Source organism: Dryobates pubescens, chromosome 1 (assembly GCF_014839835.1).
Source record: "Dryobates pubescens isolate bDryPub1 chromosome 1, bDryPub1.pri, whole genome shotgun sequence".
NCBI lineage: Eukaryota > Metazoa > Chordata > Aves > Piciformes > Picidae > Dryobates > Dryobates pubescens.
In genome coordinates, this window is record NC_071612.1 from 64,476,341 (window position 1) to 64,492,846 (window position 16,506).

A 16,506-nucleotide genomic window follows, 5' to 3' on the forward strand; every position below is an offset into this window, starting at 1 on the left:
GCGACAACGTCGTTATAGCAACGGCAGGGCGACGCCTCCCCCACCGTGAGCGCCGAGGTGGCTCTGCCGCCCTCTGGCGGCGCGGAGGAGCGACCGCAGCCGGCGGGACGCAACGGGGGCGGATACGGGGCAACGCGTTGGGGGACACACGGGCGCCGGTGATGCCGTCCCCGCCGTCACTTCCAGCACACGATGATGTTGGGGTCGTTCTCCAGGCGCTCATCCAGCTCCTTGTAACTCATGCCTGAGAGGAGATGGTAGCGGGGTCAGCAGGCTGCCCAGCAGTGGTGCTGGGGGCTGGCTGGGCATCCTAAGCCCTTCTTCAGGAGAATCCTAAGCCCTTCTCAGCACAGAACGTAGTCCAGAGTCCCGTGTCCCTGCAGTACGATGGCTTCCCAAGGGGTGACGGAAACCAGTGCACAGCCCTTCACCTCTCCCCACCCCTGAGACCTGTGAGGAGGAGCTTGGACCCTCACCAGTCTTGCAGCAGATCTCATCGTAGCTGTGGCAGCCTGTGTACAGCCGGGCTGGGTGACTTCGCTCATCCCGGGTGACCTTGACCGGATACTTCTGGAGCCGCCGGATAAGGCCCTTCATCAAACCAAACTGGATGAGCCTCCTGGGCACAAGAAGGGAAGGCACCACAATGCTGAGATGTCAAATGCACCAGCTCCTCCCATTCATTCTGGTGCCACCATGGCACACCATTGTGGAGAAAGGGGCTGTCTCAAGCCTTCACCCTTCATTGTCCCAACCTCATTTATCTGTACTAATCCATCTGTGCCTTCCTAATCCAGTGCTCCCTAGGCGTCCCTCTCCTGCTTAAGCATTGCAACAGGTTGCCAGGGAAGTGGTGGAGTCACCATCCCTGGAGGTATTGAAAACACATACAGATGTGGTACATAGGGACATGGTTTAGTGGTGGACTTGGCAGTGATGCATTAACAGTTGGACACGATGATCTTAAAGGTCTTTTCCAACCTAAATGATTTTATGATTCTACTTTTCCCAATCCACACATCCAGGAGCTGGGTATTTCCTCCTACCTCCCCCTGCCCCTCAACTTGCCCTACCACCCCTGTTTTCACTATCACCCTCAGGGAGTGAGCAGGAGGGTGCTGGCTCTGACCTCTCATCCACCCTCTGGAGCTGCAGGGTGTAGCGGGAGATGAGGTCTCGCACTGTTGTGCCAGGGCTCAGCCCACAGTACAGCTGGAAGATATCCCGGAGGCTGGCTCGCTTGTGCCCTGCAGGGACAAGTCACCAGTCAGTTGCCATCTTCCCTGCCTCCACTGGCAGTCCAGCATGACACCATCATACCTTGTTTGGTGACATACAACAGACACTCTTCCTGGAGACACTTGTCATCCACTAGGTCCTGGACCTTTGGCGTGGTGCAGTAGACATTGGAGTACTGGAGAACAAGGGAAAACCAGGTCTGCTTAGACATGACTGTCAGACACAGACCTGCCCCACTCTGAGCCCTGTTGTCCCCCTACATGGCTACCCCAGTAAGTGCAGCTGCTGCCTGAATCCTGTTTGAGCCCCACACTCCGTGGCCTGACCCACCTGGAGTATGGAAACGAGTGTGACGACCCCGTAGTACCTGCAGATGGACAGGGAAAGGTGAGACTCTGTCTGCCAGCACACCCCCTTTCCCTGCTCCCGTGGGCTGCCCAGGCCCCTTTCACACACTCACAGCAGGTTTTGCACTGCAATGCGCACCAAGTTCAGCTCCACATCAGCTTCTGCAGAAATCTTCTGGACGTGCCGAAAGCCATCAATGTAAGGCAGGATCTAGAAGGGTAGGAAGCAAGAGCTAAGAGTAGAGAGAGAAGAGAGGCTGAAAGCATCACTCTGAAGCCCAAGAAACTTCCCTGTGTCTGGATGCACAATGGGATGGGCAGGCTTCACCCCCAACAGCCTTTTATTCATGTTTTGGGTGAATGGATTGCTCACAGATATGAGCACAAAGACATGGGAAGCACCAAACTGTGGTCATTCAAGTACACACACCTGCTGTGTGGTGAGATCCCACTGGGAGTTGAAGAAGTCATCCTTATCTTGGGTGAAGACAGGGACATCATACTCCTGCACGATGGGGGGGTCCGGGCGCTGCTCAATGACCTTCAGATGTATGGTGTTCGACTCATCTGCCCAGGTAAAAGAGAGAGCTCAGTCCCCACAGAAACCTCTACTCCCTCAGGAGCTTGCGACTGTCAGCCTGAGGACATCACCATGCTACATGGAGGGCAGTGTGTGCAGCCTACAACCCCATCCCTCCTGGCCCTTTGAGCCATCCAGGGCAAGGGTGGCTCAGACATTCCCCAGTTCCAAGCATGGACAGGCAGGTAGTTGCCAGGAGCAGTGCAGGCAGAGCTGACCCAGGCAGGGGCTGGCTCAGCTGCTTCCCAGTCCCACCCTTGCCCTCCACTGCTGGGCTGGCATGGCTGCCATACCTATGGGCAGAGTGCACTTTCCTTTGGCATTCAGCTCCTCCATCAGGATGGTCATGATGGGAACCAGCTTCTGTTTACTCTCCTCATTTGAGATGAAGCCACTTTCCAGCTAAAGAGAGCAGAAAATCAAGTCAGCTCCTCCCCACAGAGCTATTTACTGTGAACCACACATCTTGGATCCCATCCTCCCTTAATCTTCAAGCAGTATGTGGGTAAAGCCGAGCAGTCCCCTCCTTGCTGTAAACCTGTTCCCTACTCCAGTAACACCCAGTGATCCACAACGTGTAGCAGGAGACTGGTGACCCTGTGGGGGTGGATCACAATGCAGCCTGCCTCTGCTCACACCAGCTCACCTCAAGGGTTGTGAGGTAGCCAGCCAGCTTCTTTACTATGGGTTCCAGTGCACAGGCCTTAGCTCTAGCATCACACACAAAGCCCAGATTGAAGAGCAGAGCGTTTCGGCTGTACTTCTTGTGCTCGATACACACGGGGCAGCCGATCAGCTTCTTCTCCATGGCTGTCCTACAAGAAGAGAAGTAGAACCTGTACCTATGCCCTCAGGGAGGCTTGAGCCCCGCACAAGGCTAGCTCCTGAGTGGCTCTAGAGAATGGGGTCTTCTCTGCTGGAAAAGCAATGCCCAATCCCCAAATGCTCAGAGTACAAAAGAGTCTGGAAAAGGCGGGGGTGGGGGGGTGGGGGGGTGGGTAGGGGGAGTGGAGCAGAAAAGAGTCAGTCCTCAGAGAAGAAAACTGTCTCCTTTCAAAACCAGCGCAGTTCTGAAGAATCGTTTAACTTTCCTGGGTTTGAGGCTGACACAGAACCAGGGGCTGCACCGGACACCCTCAGAATCGGGTACCAAACCTCCTGCCCAAGCTACTGCAGGCATCGTAACGATCCTGCTAGCCACAGAGCCTCCTGTAAGCGCCAAACTGACAGCTGTCACTGTCCCATCACCAAACCATCCTCTCCCCCTGGCAGAGCCTTGCCAGCCGTGGTGAGGGCAGCGGATCCGTCCGCCCACCGGAAAAGGCCGGGTAGCGGCCAACACTCACACGGTGATCAGCTTGTTCTGCAGCTCGGGCTTCGTGATGACGTACACCTGGATGGTGTCGAAGAGCTCCCGAGAAATGAAGTCCTCTGGGACCTGCAGCGGCACAGAAGACTCCGCTTCAGCCTGGCCCGGTTGCCAGACCCCGGCCCTACCCCATGACCCGCCCCCTCCACCCTGCTCTCACTGGCCGAGGCTCATCTCCCACCTGGTAGGTAATCTTGGGCCCCAGCGTGGGGTGGAACTCGCTGAAGAAGACGCACTCGATCCTGCCGCCCATGGCGACCCGAGGCAGAGCCGTGCTGGGCGCCGGGCCGGCAGGCACAGCTAAACCGAACGGCGAGCACCGACGGTACAACAGCCCTGCCGGCCACCGTAGCGCAGATCCTGAGGACGATACGTCACACGGCTGCGCCGCTGGGGGCGGGCTCTCATCCTGAACGACAACGATATCCACCCATTCAGCGGTGGCGCAGCGCGGGGGAGGCGGGCTCTAGCGCGGACGGACAGCCCAGCTCGCCCAATCGGAACCGGCGCTCCGGCCCCCTCGTCTCGGTCGCGGCGGTTCCCCCTCTATTCGCCGGGCACCATGGCCCTGACGGCCGAGACCGAATCCCGTCTGTACCGCTCCCTACGGGCCGCTGCCGGCGCCGCCGCTCATCTCGTGGCGCTTGGCTTCCCCACCGCCGTGGCTATGCTGGCGCGGCCCGGATCCAGTGAGTGCTGGGGCGGGATCGGGACCGGAACCGGCGGGTGTGAGCCAGGCCGGGGCTGGGGGGCCCGGCCTCTCTAGCCTCGTCTTACCTCAGTGCCTACGCTTCCCTTGCAGGCCTCTTTTCCTGGCATCCGCTACTCATGACGCTCGCGGTAAGTCCCGCTGCCCCGGTTACCGGCCACTTTGTCATGCTGCCCCCCCTGCCGCGGGCACCTCCCTTCGGCAGAGGAAGGGACCTTGATGGCGGAGAGCGCCCGGCGAGAAGGGTAAAGTCCCTCTGCGTTCCGTGGGTGGTGGGACGCTGAGCCCCGGGCGATGCTGAACCGCCACCGCCGGTCCAGCCCCCGGCCGTAGCGGTGAGGTGGGAGCAACCAGTGCCACTCCCCCTTCCCTCTCTCTCCTAGTTCTCGTTCCTGATGACGGAAGCCCTGCTGATATTTTCTCCCGAGACCTCGCTGCTCCGCTCCTTCTCCCGCAAAGTCAAGGTGCGGGTGCACTGGGCCCTCCAGTTGCTCGCCCTCCTCTGTGCCCTCTTGGGGCTGGGCATCATCACCTACAACAAGCATCTGAGCGGCAAGGCCCACTTTGTCACCTGGCATGGCCTGACGGGGCTGCTGACTGTGCTGTATGCTGGTGGGCAGTGCGGGGGTGGGGTGCTCCTGCTGTACCCCAAACTGATCAAAAACTGGACACTGGCCAAGCTGAAGCTGTACCACGCGACCTCAGGGCTGGTGGGCTATCTGCTGGGCTGTGCCAGTCTGATGCTGGGCATGTGCTCCCTGTGGTTCACTACCTCAGTGACCAGCATCTCCTGGTACCTTGCCATGTTGTGTCCTGTACTCACTAGCCTGGTTATCATGAACCAGGTGAGCAATGCTTACCTGTACCGCAAGCGGAGCCAGCACTGAGGGCCTGGCGCAGATCCGAACTTCCCCTGTGCGAGCCAGTGAGGCCAGGGCTCCCCTGCTCACAGAGGGTCTCCTTGGAACTTGATTTCTACTTACTCATCTCTTGGATCTTGGATTGTCTGGAGTGTCAGCTACAGCTACAATGTGTGTGACACCAAGTGGGCAGGACCTGCCTACTTCCTGCCTGTCTTAGTGGGGATGCTTCCCAGCACAGGTAGTTTCAGGTCACCGTGGCAGTTTGGTGCTCAATACTAGAAACCGGAAGGTTCACTCAGAATTCCTGCTCCTTTTCCCTTCCCAACCAGGGCTGCTTTGGAGCAGGCAGGAGAGGAGCTGTCACGTTCCTGGTGAGCAGAGAAGCATTTCTGCTCACCCAGGAGGCTGCAGCAGGCACTGCACTGCCTCTCCTCCCACAGAGGCAGCTTGGCCAGTGAAAAAAAGCACAGGGTACGGTTGTGGCTTCAGCCACAGGAAGGCTGAAGCAGGGTAGATCACCCAAGGCAGATGCTGGAGGACAGTGGAACATCTGTCCCCATGGGGGCTATGTAGGACTGGTACAGTCAGCCCTGCTGAATGGCAACAGATCTGGCCAGCCATTGCCACGCACAAATCCTTCCTGCAGGCCAGGCCAGTGAAGCTTCAGCCTGGCAGGAGGTGATGGTTCACTTTACAGACCAAATTACTGAGCTGTGCTGCAAACCAACAGCCTGTGAAGACTTTTGTCCCTCTGAGTGGCACAGGGAGCAGCAAGGCTCAGGCACTGGCCTGAGGCACAAGCCCTGGAGCCAGCCTGCTGAACAGCCCTGAGGAAGGCCAAAAAGAACCTCCTCACCTCTCGCCACCTCACAACAGCCTTCCTTCCAGCCCACCTGCCACCGGGGCAGCTGGGTGATGCAAGGCTCCATGTGCTGCAGCAGCTCCTTCTTGATGCGAATCTTGCTCTCAGCAGGGCTGGAGAGTTGGGAGCAGCTCCCAGGCCAATAAATTCCTCTGTATCCAGAGCTTTTATTCTATTAATAAAGATTTCAGGCAGCTACAGTGCAACAAGCCCTCTTTACTGCCTGGGGTGTGGGGGGCTTTTGGGTTGCAGGCAGACATAACCCCCTGCTGATTTCCCCAATCCTGACAGGAGCGCCCAGGAAGAACACACCTCCCCAGACTCCTGTGCAAGAGCCCCCAGGGCCACTCTGTGTTCACCCCCCCTGTTCTGCCCCTGCTCTGCTGCAGGAGCCAACTCTTTCAAAGAACTCTTTATTGATAACGAAAAGTCTTGTTTTTCAACTGGTTGACAAAACCTTCTCATGTGGTCCTTTAAAAAAATAATCACAACGTATCAACCCGCATCCCGGGCTGCCTGGGGGATTGGGAGCTGTGGGGAGGCTGCTGCAGGGAGCATCCTCTCCATCCAGAAAAAAAAAAACAAAAGAAAAAAAGCTCATCAACATGGAGGGAAAGAGAAGGGGGAGCCCCTGTTCTACCCACAGGAAAGAAAACTTGCTGCCAGAGGAAGCAGCACAGCCTCACTGTAAAAATTAATTCCAGCTTTTAGTGTAAGCTGACAGATTAGCCAAGGAGTGTCCAAAGGCACTGGCTCCTGGCAGGGCTGGCATCAGGGGCAGGAGAGCAAGGAAAAGAGAACCACCCCGTGCACAAAACCCAGAGCTGGTGGTGCTGAACCACCAACACGAGGGGCTGGGTGGCCCCCTCTTGTCCAGCAGCCCACCCCCTTGCTTGGCAAACCTCTCACCAGTCATGGTGAGCTCCTGCTGGGGCTGGGGGAGGCTCCCCATAGGAAAGGGATTCAGAAAAGAAACCTGCCAGCCTTCCCATTCCCTTGGTTAGGGACAAAACTACCTTCAGAAAGGAGGAGAAAGTGTTGAGCACTCTGACCGACCCCTGGTGCAGAGGAGAAGCGAGGAAGCGCTGCTGACTGCTCCCACCTGGGCAAGTGCAGTGGCCTCAGCGCAGGGGACAGCCCCATGTCCCCCTCCCAGCACAGCTGCCAGTGCCGACATCCACGGCCTGTCCTGTGCTGAGGGGAGCAGCTCCAGGAACCCCCGTGCTTGTGGTGGTGCCAGCAGCATCATCCTGGGTGCCCAGTGCTGGCCACGGGCAGCAATGAAGCATTGGAATGAGGTAGCCCCTTGCCTCTGCTGTGGAAGGAGTCCCTGCTCCCTGCCGAGGGTCCCGGCTGTGGGAGGGGACACGAGGAGGGTTAGCAGCTCTCCGACGGAGACAGGGTGGGGAAGGGGTTGGTGTGTTGGCCGGTCACAGCTGGGATGGAGCATCCTGGAAGGTGATGAGATTGGACTCCTGGCTGGTGCCCTTTCCAGCAGTGCCAGGGTCAGCCAGCAGTGGGCTGTCAGCCTTTGCCACCACTACTACCGCCTCCTCCTCATCATCCTCCATGCTCGGCCAGGCTGACTGGTCCTCCACACGTTTCAGCCGCTCGTTCAGGGCCTTCAGGGCCAGCTGTCTGTGGGGCAAGGGCAGACATGTGGGTTAAACCTGGGTCCAATGGCAGAGCAGGGGTTAACAGTGCTCTGGGCATGTCTGTCCCTGGCTTCTTCCTGACAGGAGCTGCTGGATTCAGCAGCACTGGAGATGATCTGGAGTGCCTGTGATTGGCCTACAGAAACCCAGTCATGCTCTCAGACTACATGCACCAAGTTTTGTGCCACGTGGTGTGCTCAGAGGCAGTCAGATGGTACATGGGCTGCTCTGGGAATGGGGCAAGAAAGGCATGTAACAGGGCAAGGGGAAACAGAGAGCCAACGCCTTGTCCAAACCTTCCTGGTAGAAGTCAGGAAGGCCAATGCCAGGCATAGGAAGTCTAGGGCACAGGACTGGTTCATTGCCTTCACCTGTGCCAAAATGATGGGTGCAGGGCTGCCATGAGCAGGGTGCTGGCATCTGCCTGGGCAGCTGGCATCTCCCTACCTTCTGCAGGGACCTCTAACCTTATCTGCCATTTTCCTAGGATCACCCCACTCCTACCCTACACTGTACCACTGCTCCACATTTGGAAGAGCAGAGCAACATCCTACCAGCCACCCAAAGCACTCTCCACCACCTCTGTGGCAAGGAGGGCAGCCCCCAGCAGAGTCCTTGGAGAAGGCCCCCCTTTAGTACCGTGCCCAAATCTCCCCCTCCTTCTCATCTGAATTTTCATTCTGACCCTTGTTGCCCATAGAAACAATGCCCAATGGGGGCAGAGCTAGTGGTACCTTCTCCTCTCAGCATCCTGGGGGTCTGTCCCCGGCAGACTGATGGTGATGGATGATGGGGCACCCACATCGTAGCGTTTGACTGTCTTGCGGCAGACCTTCACCTTCACCAGGATGCTGTGCACCACGTTGGCCACCAGACCCACCACAGGCTGCAGGATCTCGGGGAAGAAAGTGGCGAAGGCAAAATGGTCGGACATGTCTCCACGGCCTCTACTGTGCCGCTGGTAGAAACGGAGATAGACCCAACTGGAGAGGAGCCCAAAGCCGTACGAGGCCAGTACATTGCTCTCGACGAGGGCAGCAAGCCGCAGCACAGACAGGAGAAGGAGCAGGAGCATAGGGACAGCCTTCATTCTGACTTGGGGCACCTTCAGCACAGTGCTGTCCCCCATCGTCTGCTTGAGAGCCACCAAGACTCCCCCGAGAAAGCCAAGCCCGCCGTGGATATGGACGGCAAACAGGTAGGGAAGGTGGAAGGAGGCCACGTAGGTGAGGAAGTAGGCAAGGGCCCCCAGGAGCCCCACCGAGACGTTCACCACCGCGAAGAAGACCAGCAGCTCCAGGGCTCCCCAGAGGGGCTCAAGCAGCCGTCCAGCCACCCCCAGAGTGGCCAGGCTGGCCGCCAGGCCCCATGCCCGCTCCTCCACCAGTCCGTGCGTCAGCAGCGTCCACACCCAGAAGTTGGGGGGCAGGAGATACCCAGGGGTCACTCCCAGGCCGTAGGCCGTGTCCAGGCCGAAGGAGAGCAGGTAGAGGAGGAGGACGGCGGCGCTCAGCGACTTCACCACCACGCTCGTGCCGGCCAGCGCCGCCAGGAAGTGCTGCCGGGCCACCGGCAGATACCGCCGCATCTTCGGCCCCACCGGCAGAACGGGACTGTTCCAGCGCCCGCCCGCCGGGGCCGCCTCCCCCGGGCCGGGCCCCGCTCGGTCCCCGACCAGGCCCTCCAACAGCCGCCGCAGGCCAGGCCGTGCGCGGACAAACAGCTGCTGTGCGCTTGCGCCGCGCGGGGCGGGGCCGGGCCTGGCGCCGCGGCCGGCGGGGCCGGAGGCCGTGCGCGGGGCTCCCTGGGACATGGAGTCCGGCCGCGGAGCACGCCGGGACGCGAAGTCCGGCCGCGGCTGGGAGGGGCAGGGACGTGGCGGGGACCGGATTGGAACGCAGACACGGGGGTCCTGGGGACACCAGCGCAGGAGAGGGATGGGGGAACACAGGCGTATATACTGGGGACAGGCATGGGGAGATGGACCGGGGTTGGGACACAAACCGTGTGTGGCTTTACAGACACGGGCGGAGCGTGAGTGGCACTCGGCGACACGGACCGCACAGGACAGGGGGACGCGGATGTGGGGATACAGACTCAAACGGACAGAGGCATGAAGTGGTGGCGTGGCAGAGGGGACACGGGGACGTGAGCAAGGTGGGGGGGCACAGGGGGAGGGGGGGATCTTGAGGGGACTGCGTTGCGGGGCTGAGCCCTGCCTACCCCACGGCCTATGCAGTGTGTGGATGTCCGTGAACCTATACCTCTGCCTACGTCCGTCCCCACAGCCTTTCAGCAGAGGGGCAGGCAGGCATGCGGGTAGCAGCCCGGCTGTCAGGAGCACCCTTGCCCGCCTCCTCCCTGTGCCGTGCCCTCCCCCCCGGCTCTGCCCACATAGCTGGGCAATGACGCAGCCACTGCCTGTGAAGTGAAAATATGAACATTATTTAATAACCGAGTCTCTGTAATAAACCATTTGAAAATATTTTACAAGGAGTCACACGCACGATATCTTACAAATTGTTCTTTTTGTTGGTTTTTGAAGTTTTCCAACTCTTCTGTACAAAAAAAACCCAACAACCAAAAAGGAAATAAACCAACACCACCAAACAACAACAAAAATCCCAACGAAAAAAACCCCAAACCAAAAACAAACCCAAACCAAAATAATGGAAAAAAAACCCAAAACCCCAAACACCTAAAGAAAACAAAAATCAATTAAAACCCCAATGCCTTTGTATGAGCAGAGAGAAGATTTCAGGTGGGAAGAGGGCAGGACACGACCCTGGTGGGATGGCCCAGGGCTGGGCTGCCCCTTTGTCTCATTGTTTTTTAACTTAAAATAGACTATATATGTATATATTTATAGGTATGTATAGTGGTGGTTTTCTGGCAGAGCACCTAACTAGACTACAGAAGTACACACACTCCCGGTAACACAGAGCCATCTGTTCAAACACGGTCCCAGAGACAGTAACCAAACACACACTGAAAAAGCTACAAGCAGAATGACCATTAATTAACCCCGGTACTAATTAGCGCCTGGTGCCCTCCCCAGTCTTCCCTGGTGTGGTTGTGCTGAGGGAGCTCCCCTGGGCCCGATTGATAGAGTGGCTCTAAGCAGGGTGCCCCTAGGGGATGCGGGTCCCCAGGGCTGCCTGCCTGGGTAGGGTTTCCTGACACTGCTGGGAACAGTGAGGGACATGGGGAGTGGGTACGGCCACCCCTGCACCACAGCACCCTGGAGTGTCACCCTGCACCCTGTGCTGGGCCCATCCAGCCCCGCAGCATCTCTCCTGGCTGTGGTGGTGGGGTACAGTGGCGTTCCAGGGCTGACCAGTCCCTATGTCCAGCTCAGCACCCACTATTTTGGCTGGAAGGATGACACCCCAGCCTGAGTGCCCTGGTGTAACTCCCAGTACCTTGGGGTGCCCTAATACAGGGCCACCTCTCACCCCCCAGCACTGAGTGCCCCCAGCCAGGACCTCAGGAGCATCCCAGGTATGAGCTCCCCTTGCTGTGTCCTGCCCCCATGACGGTGCCCCGAGGGATGGGCCTGGAGGCCTGGCACACCCCTTCTGGGAACATGTGGCACCACATGCTCCATTTCCCACTGGGGGCTGTGCAGCACATCCAACTGTGGGGCACATGGCACAACCTGCTTGAGGGCACATGGCATGTCCCCTTTGGGGACAAGCAGCACGTTCCCCTGGCCAGCGCGGTTTCTTTGGCAGGGCTGCCAGGGCAAGTGTGGCTGGAGAGGGCTGGGGTGGGCAGGATTTCACAGTGATCTGCATAACAGAAAAGAAACAAAACACATTTTTTTCCCCTCCTCTCATTTTCACCCCAGTATCTGTGCCCAAGAACGCAGAAGAGCAGCTGAGCCCAAAGCAGGGACCAGGGCTCCATCCTGCCCCGGTGCAGGCCATGGCCAGCTGCTCTCTGCCCCCTGCCCTGAGCCTGCAGGAATGCTGGAGCTGCCCTGCATGCCCAGGGGCTTGGAACTCGCTGGAACAAATACTACTGACCCGCACAGTCAGGTCAAGTCCTTTTTTCTTTTTCTTCTTTTTCCACCCCCCACCCTCCCCTTGTTTTTCCCCACGTGTCCTCATTGCTGACAATAAACACCGCCGGTCTCCAGGCGAAGAAAATGTTGGAAACTCGATGTAGAAAGATCTGCTTTAAAATCTTCAGGCTAAAAAAATAGGCGAGGTGGACAGGGTGTCGTGGGCGGAGGGTGCCAATGCCACTTTCCGAGTCTGAGCAGCCAGGAGGGCATGACGCCGTGGCACCGACTCGGTCCCTGCTCTGCCGGAGAGCCCCTGCCTGCATCCCGACTCTTCTTTGGCTGAGGCCAGCGGGGAGCGCAGGGTGGCATTGCAGGGGTCCCCGAAGTGGTGAAGGGGACGTTGCTCCTGCTCCACCAGGCAAAGGAGGGGGATGGAGATGGAGCTTGAAAGAAAAGAGAGCTCGCGGGGGCAGCTGGGGGGTGCTAAAGGCAGGCGGCCGGGGGGAGCGGGTGCTGGCTGGTGCTGGAGTAGAGAAGCAGCAGCTGCAGGGAGAGCAGGACCCCCAGGGAGGGGGCGAAGGATGCCCCTCGGCCACAGTCTGAGGTATCTTCCTGGAGGGGCAAAGGGAGAGGGGCTGTAGGGTACTTCCCATGGTGGCTCCACACCCCAGGGGCACCTACCACTCTCTTGCAGTTCTGATATGCCTCCTGCCCTGGGACCCCCATGGCCCCACTTCCTCCTCAGAAGGACACCTTGAACATTGCAATCCCAGGGACTTCCCCCATGGCTCTGATCTCCCCAGGGGGCACCCCAATGCTTCCAACCCCCACGGTTCCCCTGTGGCTTTACCCAACAGGAGGATACCCCATGGCACTGCTTCCCCAGGGTCCCTCCACAGCTCCACACTCCCCCTCAGGGGAAATCCACTGCTCCCATTTCCCCCAGGGGTACATTCCATAGCTCTGCTCCCCTGGGGACACCCCTGGCTCTGCTCTCCCTACCAGGAGGGCATCCACTGCCCCAATTCCTTCCCCTGGGGACTCCTTCTGGGACTTTTCTCATCCCTGCACCCCCCACCTCCCCACCCACCCCACTTACTGTTGCATTGTAGTCAAAGCAGATGTGGGGGCCTTTCCGGTAGCGGGGCCTGTCCACCAGCTCACACTGGTTGGGGTCCCTCGGGGGGGCTTCACAGGTCAAGGAAACCACCAGGCACAGGGTGGTGGGGGCATGTAGGGTGCCTCAAGGCCACCCCAAGCCACTCCACCTATGAGTCATCTTCACCCCCCTCCACCTGACCTTGCAGCTCCCAGCCCCCCTGCCCAGCCCTGCAGCACCCACCTCTCCCCCAACTTCACCACCACATCCCCGAGGGCTGATGCTTGGCCACCAAAGGATACCTCTTACCTCTGCTTGCAGCAGCTTGATGGACTCGCACTGGCTGCAGAGGGGCTTGTCAGCCACCACGAAAAGCAGGTTGGTGTTAGCTAGCCTCTGTGCATGGAAGAGCCTGGGGGCATGACAGCAGCATGGACCCCAGTTACCCTGTACCCTGATCCTGACCCCAGTCCTCAGTACCAGCCTTACTGGCAGGTGACTCAGGGAAAGATGAGTCAGTGGGATGTCCCCATCTCCATCTTCATCTCCATTTCCACCTCCACCTCCACCTCCACCTCTACATCCACCTCCATCCCTGTTCCAGTCCCCATGCCCATCTCCATCCTCATCCCCATGCAGAGAGGCTTGCCCAGGTAAATTGGCTTGCAGGACTCAGTCCTACTTGGAGAAGCCCTGGGTACGTCCGTGTCACCCTGCAACCCATGGGGATGTGAATATTGCATTCTGTCCCCCTGTCTGGGTACCACAGTCCCCTCATGAACACTTCACAGCATTTTTCAATGCCCCCATGCAGGTGGCTGCACAGGGGTTCTGGCAAAGGGTGTCCCCAAGCCTGCCAGGGTGATGGAATGGCAGGGCCAGACCCACCTGGAGCAGTTGCCGCAGTCGATGATGGCATTGTAGGTAGAGTTGACAGTGCTGAAGTAGTACTGTGTCTGCTTCATGATGCAGCTCGTCTCTCTGGCCTCCATGCTGTCCCCTGCCACCTCCTCTGTGCCAGCACAGTGCCATGGGCCAGGGGCGATGGACCCATGGCCACATGCCCCCACCAAGTCTCCTGCCTGCTCCCCACCCTAGGGCTCCCCAGGACTCACCTGTCTGGAACCAGCTGCTGTAGGTGAGGCCATACAGGAACTGCTGGAAGAGGGACCTGGGGGAAGGGAGTGCATCCATCACAACTGTCCCAGGGCCTGGGGACATGCTGTGGCACTCCCCAGTGGAAACAGCCCCCAAGGAGGGGACTCACCAGGCTGCAGCTGAAGTCCACCAGGCAAGGTTCAGGAGATCGGCCACGGTAGGCTGTGGGCAAAGAGCAGGGAAATGAGCCAGCAGGTCACTGAGGACACACACACCTGCTTGTCCCCAGGCTTCCAGAGTGCCTGGTGGTCACCATCCCCATAGGTGCTCACCACGAAGACACCGCGGGGTGCAGCGCCGGTGTTGCTCTGGGCCTCGGGGGCGCAGACTGACTGGAAGTCGTACGACTCTTTGCGTGCGTAGAAGGAGTTGTTGTAGAGGGCAGACATCAGGTTGGCATCCACCTCACTGAAGAACTTGCCCACCTGGTATGGGAACACTGAATCTGCACCCAAATTCCACCTCACCATGAGTGTCCCCTGATGAGGACTTGAGCAGGGCTATGTTGACACCAGCTCAAAGGTCTCATCTCCCACACTGGCATCCCACACACAGGAGAGCTGCCGTGTGGGCATGACTCACCTGGTACCAATGGTCCTCCTGGTTGGAGAGCACCAGAAAGCCCCCATCGTCGATGAGGACACAGATGAGGTCCTGGGGAAGGAGGGAAGTGTCACCCATCCCCAGCCACGCCCAGGGAAAGCAGGATAGGCAGGGCTAGGGGATGACAGGCAGGCAGGCAGGGAGGTCAGTGTCTTGTCCCCAAGTCTGAGGGCTGCTCAGGAGCATTTTGCTGCTGTGAACACTTGTGCTGGGTGAAGCTAGCAGGAACCATCACCTGCCCTGGGGTGTTTAACGGCCCCCTCAGTGGGGCTCTGCAGTGAAGGGCACAACCCCTGGGGCTTTGCCCCTGTGAGAGGGAGCAGAGGGACCAGGTGGCTGCACTCACCCAGACAGCACGGGCAGGGTGGGCTGCGGATGGGGAGCCCTCCCAGCCATCTGCCTGCGGTCCCCACCCCTGCCCACCACCCACCTTATTGTTGGCCTCACAGTCCATCTCACAGCTGGTGGAGGGGTCGCACTGTCAACCAAAACCAGGTCAGATGAACAGGTTAGCAAGGCTATCATCCCCTCCAGAACTGTCCTCCAGGACAGGAGGGAACATACAGGGTGATGCCCTCAGGGGACAGGGATGGATACCCCCTGATAGAACAGTGTGAGGGTCAGGGCTGTGTGGGAGGTACAAGCCCAGAATGTAGTGCTCCCCAGCTACTTCCTCACCAAGCAGAGCTCCCTCCCCATCCCTGCCCCTGTCCCCACACTGTGCCAGCTCCATGGGCTGAGAGACATACCCGTCTGGTGCCCAGCTGGTCACGGTCTGTCCGGTTGCTTGCCAGGACTTTGAACTTCTCAGCCCAGGCCTCCAGGTCTAGCTTCACCCCCACCACTGGGGCAGAGGGGACATAAGGTAAGCCTCAGTCTATGAGGGACAACAAGGTCCCCCTTGGACACCAGGCACCAGGCTGTTGTTCCTTGCCTACCTGCTGGCTTCAGTGTCTTGCCCCCAATGCTGAGCTCCACAGCAGTGCTCACCAGGATCCCAATGGTGTTGTTCTCCAGGTCCGGTGCCTGGTAGCTGGCTGAAAAGACCAGGAGTGGCATCAGGGTACGTGTCAGGCCAGTGGCAGCCTGTGCCACCCTCTGCCACACTGAGCCAACACCCACCGTCCCGGTAAGGCGGCTTGAAGATGTAGCCCTTGTTGTCCAGGCTCCTCCGATAGAAGCTGGCATTAAAGGGCTCCGGTTCCTCCTCCCAGTCATCTGCAGCCCTGGGGGCAAGCAGCCATGGTCATGACTGTCCCTGGGCTCTGGTCCCATGGTCCCTCCCAGGATGACCCCGTGGGAGTAGGCATGTCACCACGGGGAGGCAGGCATGCACACACCAGCCAGACACTCACTTGTTAGGGAAGACACGGGTGATGCCGCCGTCAGTGGCTGCAAAGACAGCCAAAAGGCTGTACCTGCAAGGAGAGCAGCCTGCATCAGCGAAGTTTTGTTCTGCTCCCATCCCTGTCCCCAGAGCCTGTCCTAATGCCTCTCTTTCCTCAGCCACCTTGCCTCCACCTACGTGTTGAGGTCTTGGTCCTTCCAGACTCGCTCCACCAGCTGCTGCGTGATGCCTGTGTCCAGGATCAGGTTGTGAAGGAGGAAGTTGTCGCCTTGGGAGGAAGATGCAGAGGAGGAGGAGGGGGAGGAGGTGAGGGCTGGCCCTGTTGGGGGACGCTTGTACTCCCCCTGCTTCTGAGCGCACTCTGTGGTGGCTCCCAGGACCCCAGCCCCAGCACAGTTCCCCTCCTGCCCTCATCTCTTCCCATCCCCTCATCCCCCGCAACCCTGCTGCCAGCCCCCTCCCCAGTCGCTCCCAGCTACTCACACTGCTTGGAGTCTGGGGTCACCTTTTCCATGAGGGCAATAAAGTTTTCCAGGAACTCGGTGTTGTTATCCGACAAGTCGAGGTCTTTGCAATACTCTCTGGGATTTGGGGGACAAGGTTTGTCGTTCACGAGGATGGAAAAGGCAAGGTCAGTTCTCCCCCGGGGATGGAGGGGCAGGTGC

General features: G+C 59.0%; 4 protein-coding genes across 6 annotated transcripts in view; 1 reads left to right on the plus strand and 3 right to left on the minus strand.

Annotated features, from left to right (window-relative positions):
- Positions 1–68: 68 nt before the first annotated feature.
- Positions 69–3,851, minus strand: NPRL2 (NPR2 like, GATOR1 complex subunit). The gene is made up of 11 exons (XM_009900677.2): positions 3,717–3,851; positions 3,513–3,604; positions 2,813–2,981; positions 2,460–2,568; positions 2,017–2,153; positions 1,700–1,797; positions 1,570–1,606; positions 1,321–1,414; positions 1,130–1,247; positions 477–619; positions 69–244 (listed from the first exon to the last, which is right to left on the minus strand). The coding sequence occupies exons 1-11, from the start codon at positions 3,786–3,788 to the stop codon at positions 177–179; spliced, it is 1,137 nt and encodes a 378-aa protein (XP_009898979.1). The 5' UTR covers positions 3,789–3,851; the 3' UTR covers positions 69–176.
- Positions 3,852–4,073: 222 nt separating this feature from the next.
- Positions 4,074–5,663, plus strand: LOC104300412 (transmembrane reductase CYB561D2). Its single transcript, XM_054167465.1, has 3 exons — positions 4,074–4,224; positions 4,338–4,375; positions 4,628–5,663. Exons 1-3 carry the CDS (start codon positions 4,098–4,100, stop codon positions 5,129–5,131), a joined length of 669 nt encoding a protein of 222 aa, XP_054023440.1. The 5' UTR covers positions 4,074–4,097; the 3' UTR covers positions 5,132–5,663.
- A 903-nt stretch (positions 5,664–6,566) lies between these two features.
- TMEM115 (transmembrane protein 115) lies at positions 6,567–9,300 on the minus strand. Its single transcript, XM_009900696.2, has 2 exons — positions 8,359–9,300; positions 6,567–7,607 (listed from the first exon to the last, which is right to left on the minus strand). The coding sequence occupies exons 1-2, from the start codon at positions 9,210–9,212 to the stop codon at positions 7,400–7,402; spliced, it is 1,062 nt and encodes a 353-aa protein (XP_009898998.2). The 5' UTR covers positions 9,213–9,300; the 3' UTR covers positions 6,567–7,399.
- A 1,755-nt stretch (positions 9,301–11,055) lies between these two features.
- CACNA2D2 (calcium voltage-gated channel auxiliary subunit alpha2delta 2) overlaps positions 11,056–16,506 on the minus strand; it is a 239,611-nt gene continuing 234,160 nt past the window's right edge. For 2 of the 3 annotated variants that reach the window (XM_054167423.1, XM_054167436.1), the window contains 15 exons: positions 16,325–16,422; positions 16,019–16,109; positions 15,849–15,911; positions 15,616–15,719; positions 15,432–15,530; positions 15,243–15,337; positions 14,924–14,971; positions 14,473–14,544; positions 14,163–14,315; positions 14,000–14,052; positions 13,848–13,903; positions 13,621–13,744; positions 13,035–13,144; positions 12,733–12,821; positions 11,056–12,245 (listed from right to left, as the gene is read on the minus strand). In XM_054167423.1, coding sequence (XP_054023398.1) covers positions 12,117–12,245; positions 12,733–12,821; positions 13,035–13,144; positions 13,621–13,744; positions 13,848–13,903; positions 14,000–14,052; positions 14,163–14,315; positions 14,473–14,544; positions 14,924–14,971; positions 15,243–15,337; positions 15,432–15,530; positions 15,616–15,719; positions 15,849–15,911; positions 16,019–16,109; positions 16,325–16,422 — 1,384 coding nt within the window. In that variant the 3' untranslated portion in view covers positions 11,056–12,116. The remainder of the gene's footprint in view (positions 12,246–12,732; positions 12,822–13,034; positions 13,145–13,620; positions 13,745–13,847; positions 13,904–13,999; positions 14,053–14,162; positions 14,316–14,472; positions 14,545–14,923; positions 14,972–15,242; positions 15,338–15,431; positions 15,531–15,615; positions 15,720–15,848; positions 15,912–16,018; positions 16,110–16,324; positions 16,423–16,506) is intronic. The other variant, XM_054167430.1, reaches the window with a different exon arrangement.

Bases quoted from the DNA above. Each gene is read 5' to 3' on its own strand.
- NPRL2 (XM_009900677.2), bottom strand. From the start codon at position 3,788: ATGGGCGGCAGGATCGAGTGCGTCTTCTTCAGCGAGTTCCACCCCACG. The intron at 3,605-3,716 runs GTGGGAGATGAG...GTGCCGCTGCAG, and splicing joins GGCCCAAGATTACCTACCAG to GTCCCAGAGGACTTCATTTC. The intron at 2,154-2,459 runs GTATGGCAGCCA...TTACCTGGGCAG, and splicing joins AAAGTGCACTCTGCCCATAG to ATGAGTCGAACACCATACAT.
- LOC104300412 (XM_054167465.1), top strand. From the start codon at position 4,098: ATGGCCCTGACGGCCGAGACCGAATCCCGTCTGTACCGCTCCCTACGG. The intron at 4,225-4,337 runs GTGAGTGCTGGG...CTTCCCTTGCAG, and splicing joins GCTGGCGCGGCCCGGATCCA to GCCTCTTTTCCTGGCATCCG. The intron at 4,376-4,627 runs GTAAGTCCCGCT...TCTCTCTCCTAG, and splicing joins CGCTACTCATGACGCTCGCG to TTCTCGTTCCTGATGACGGA.
- TMEM115 (XM_009900696.2), bottom strand. From the start codon at position 9,212: ATGCGGCGGTATCTGCCGGTGGCCCGGCAGCACTTCCTGGCGGCGCTG. The intron at 7,608-8,358 runs GTACCACTAGCT...CTTGCCCCACAG, and splicing joins CAGGATGCTGAGAGGAGAAG to ACAGCTGGCCCTGAAGGCCC.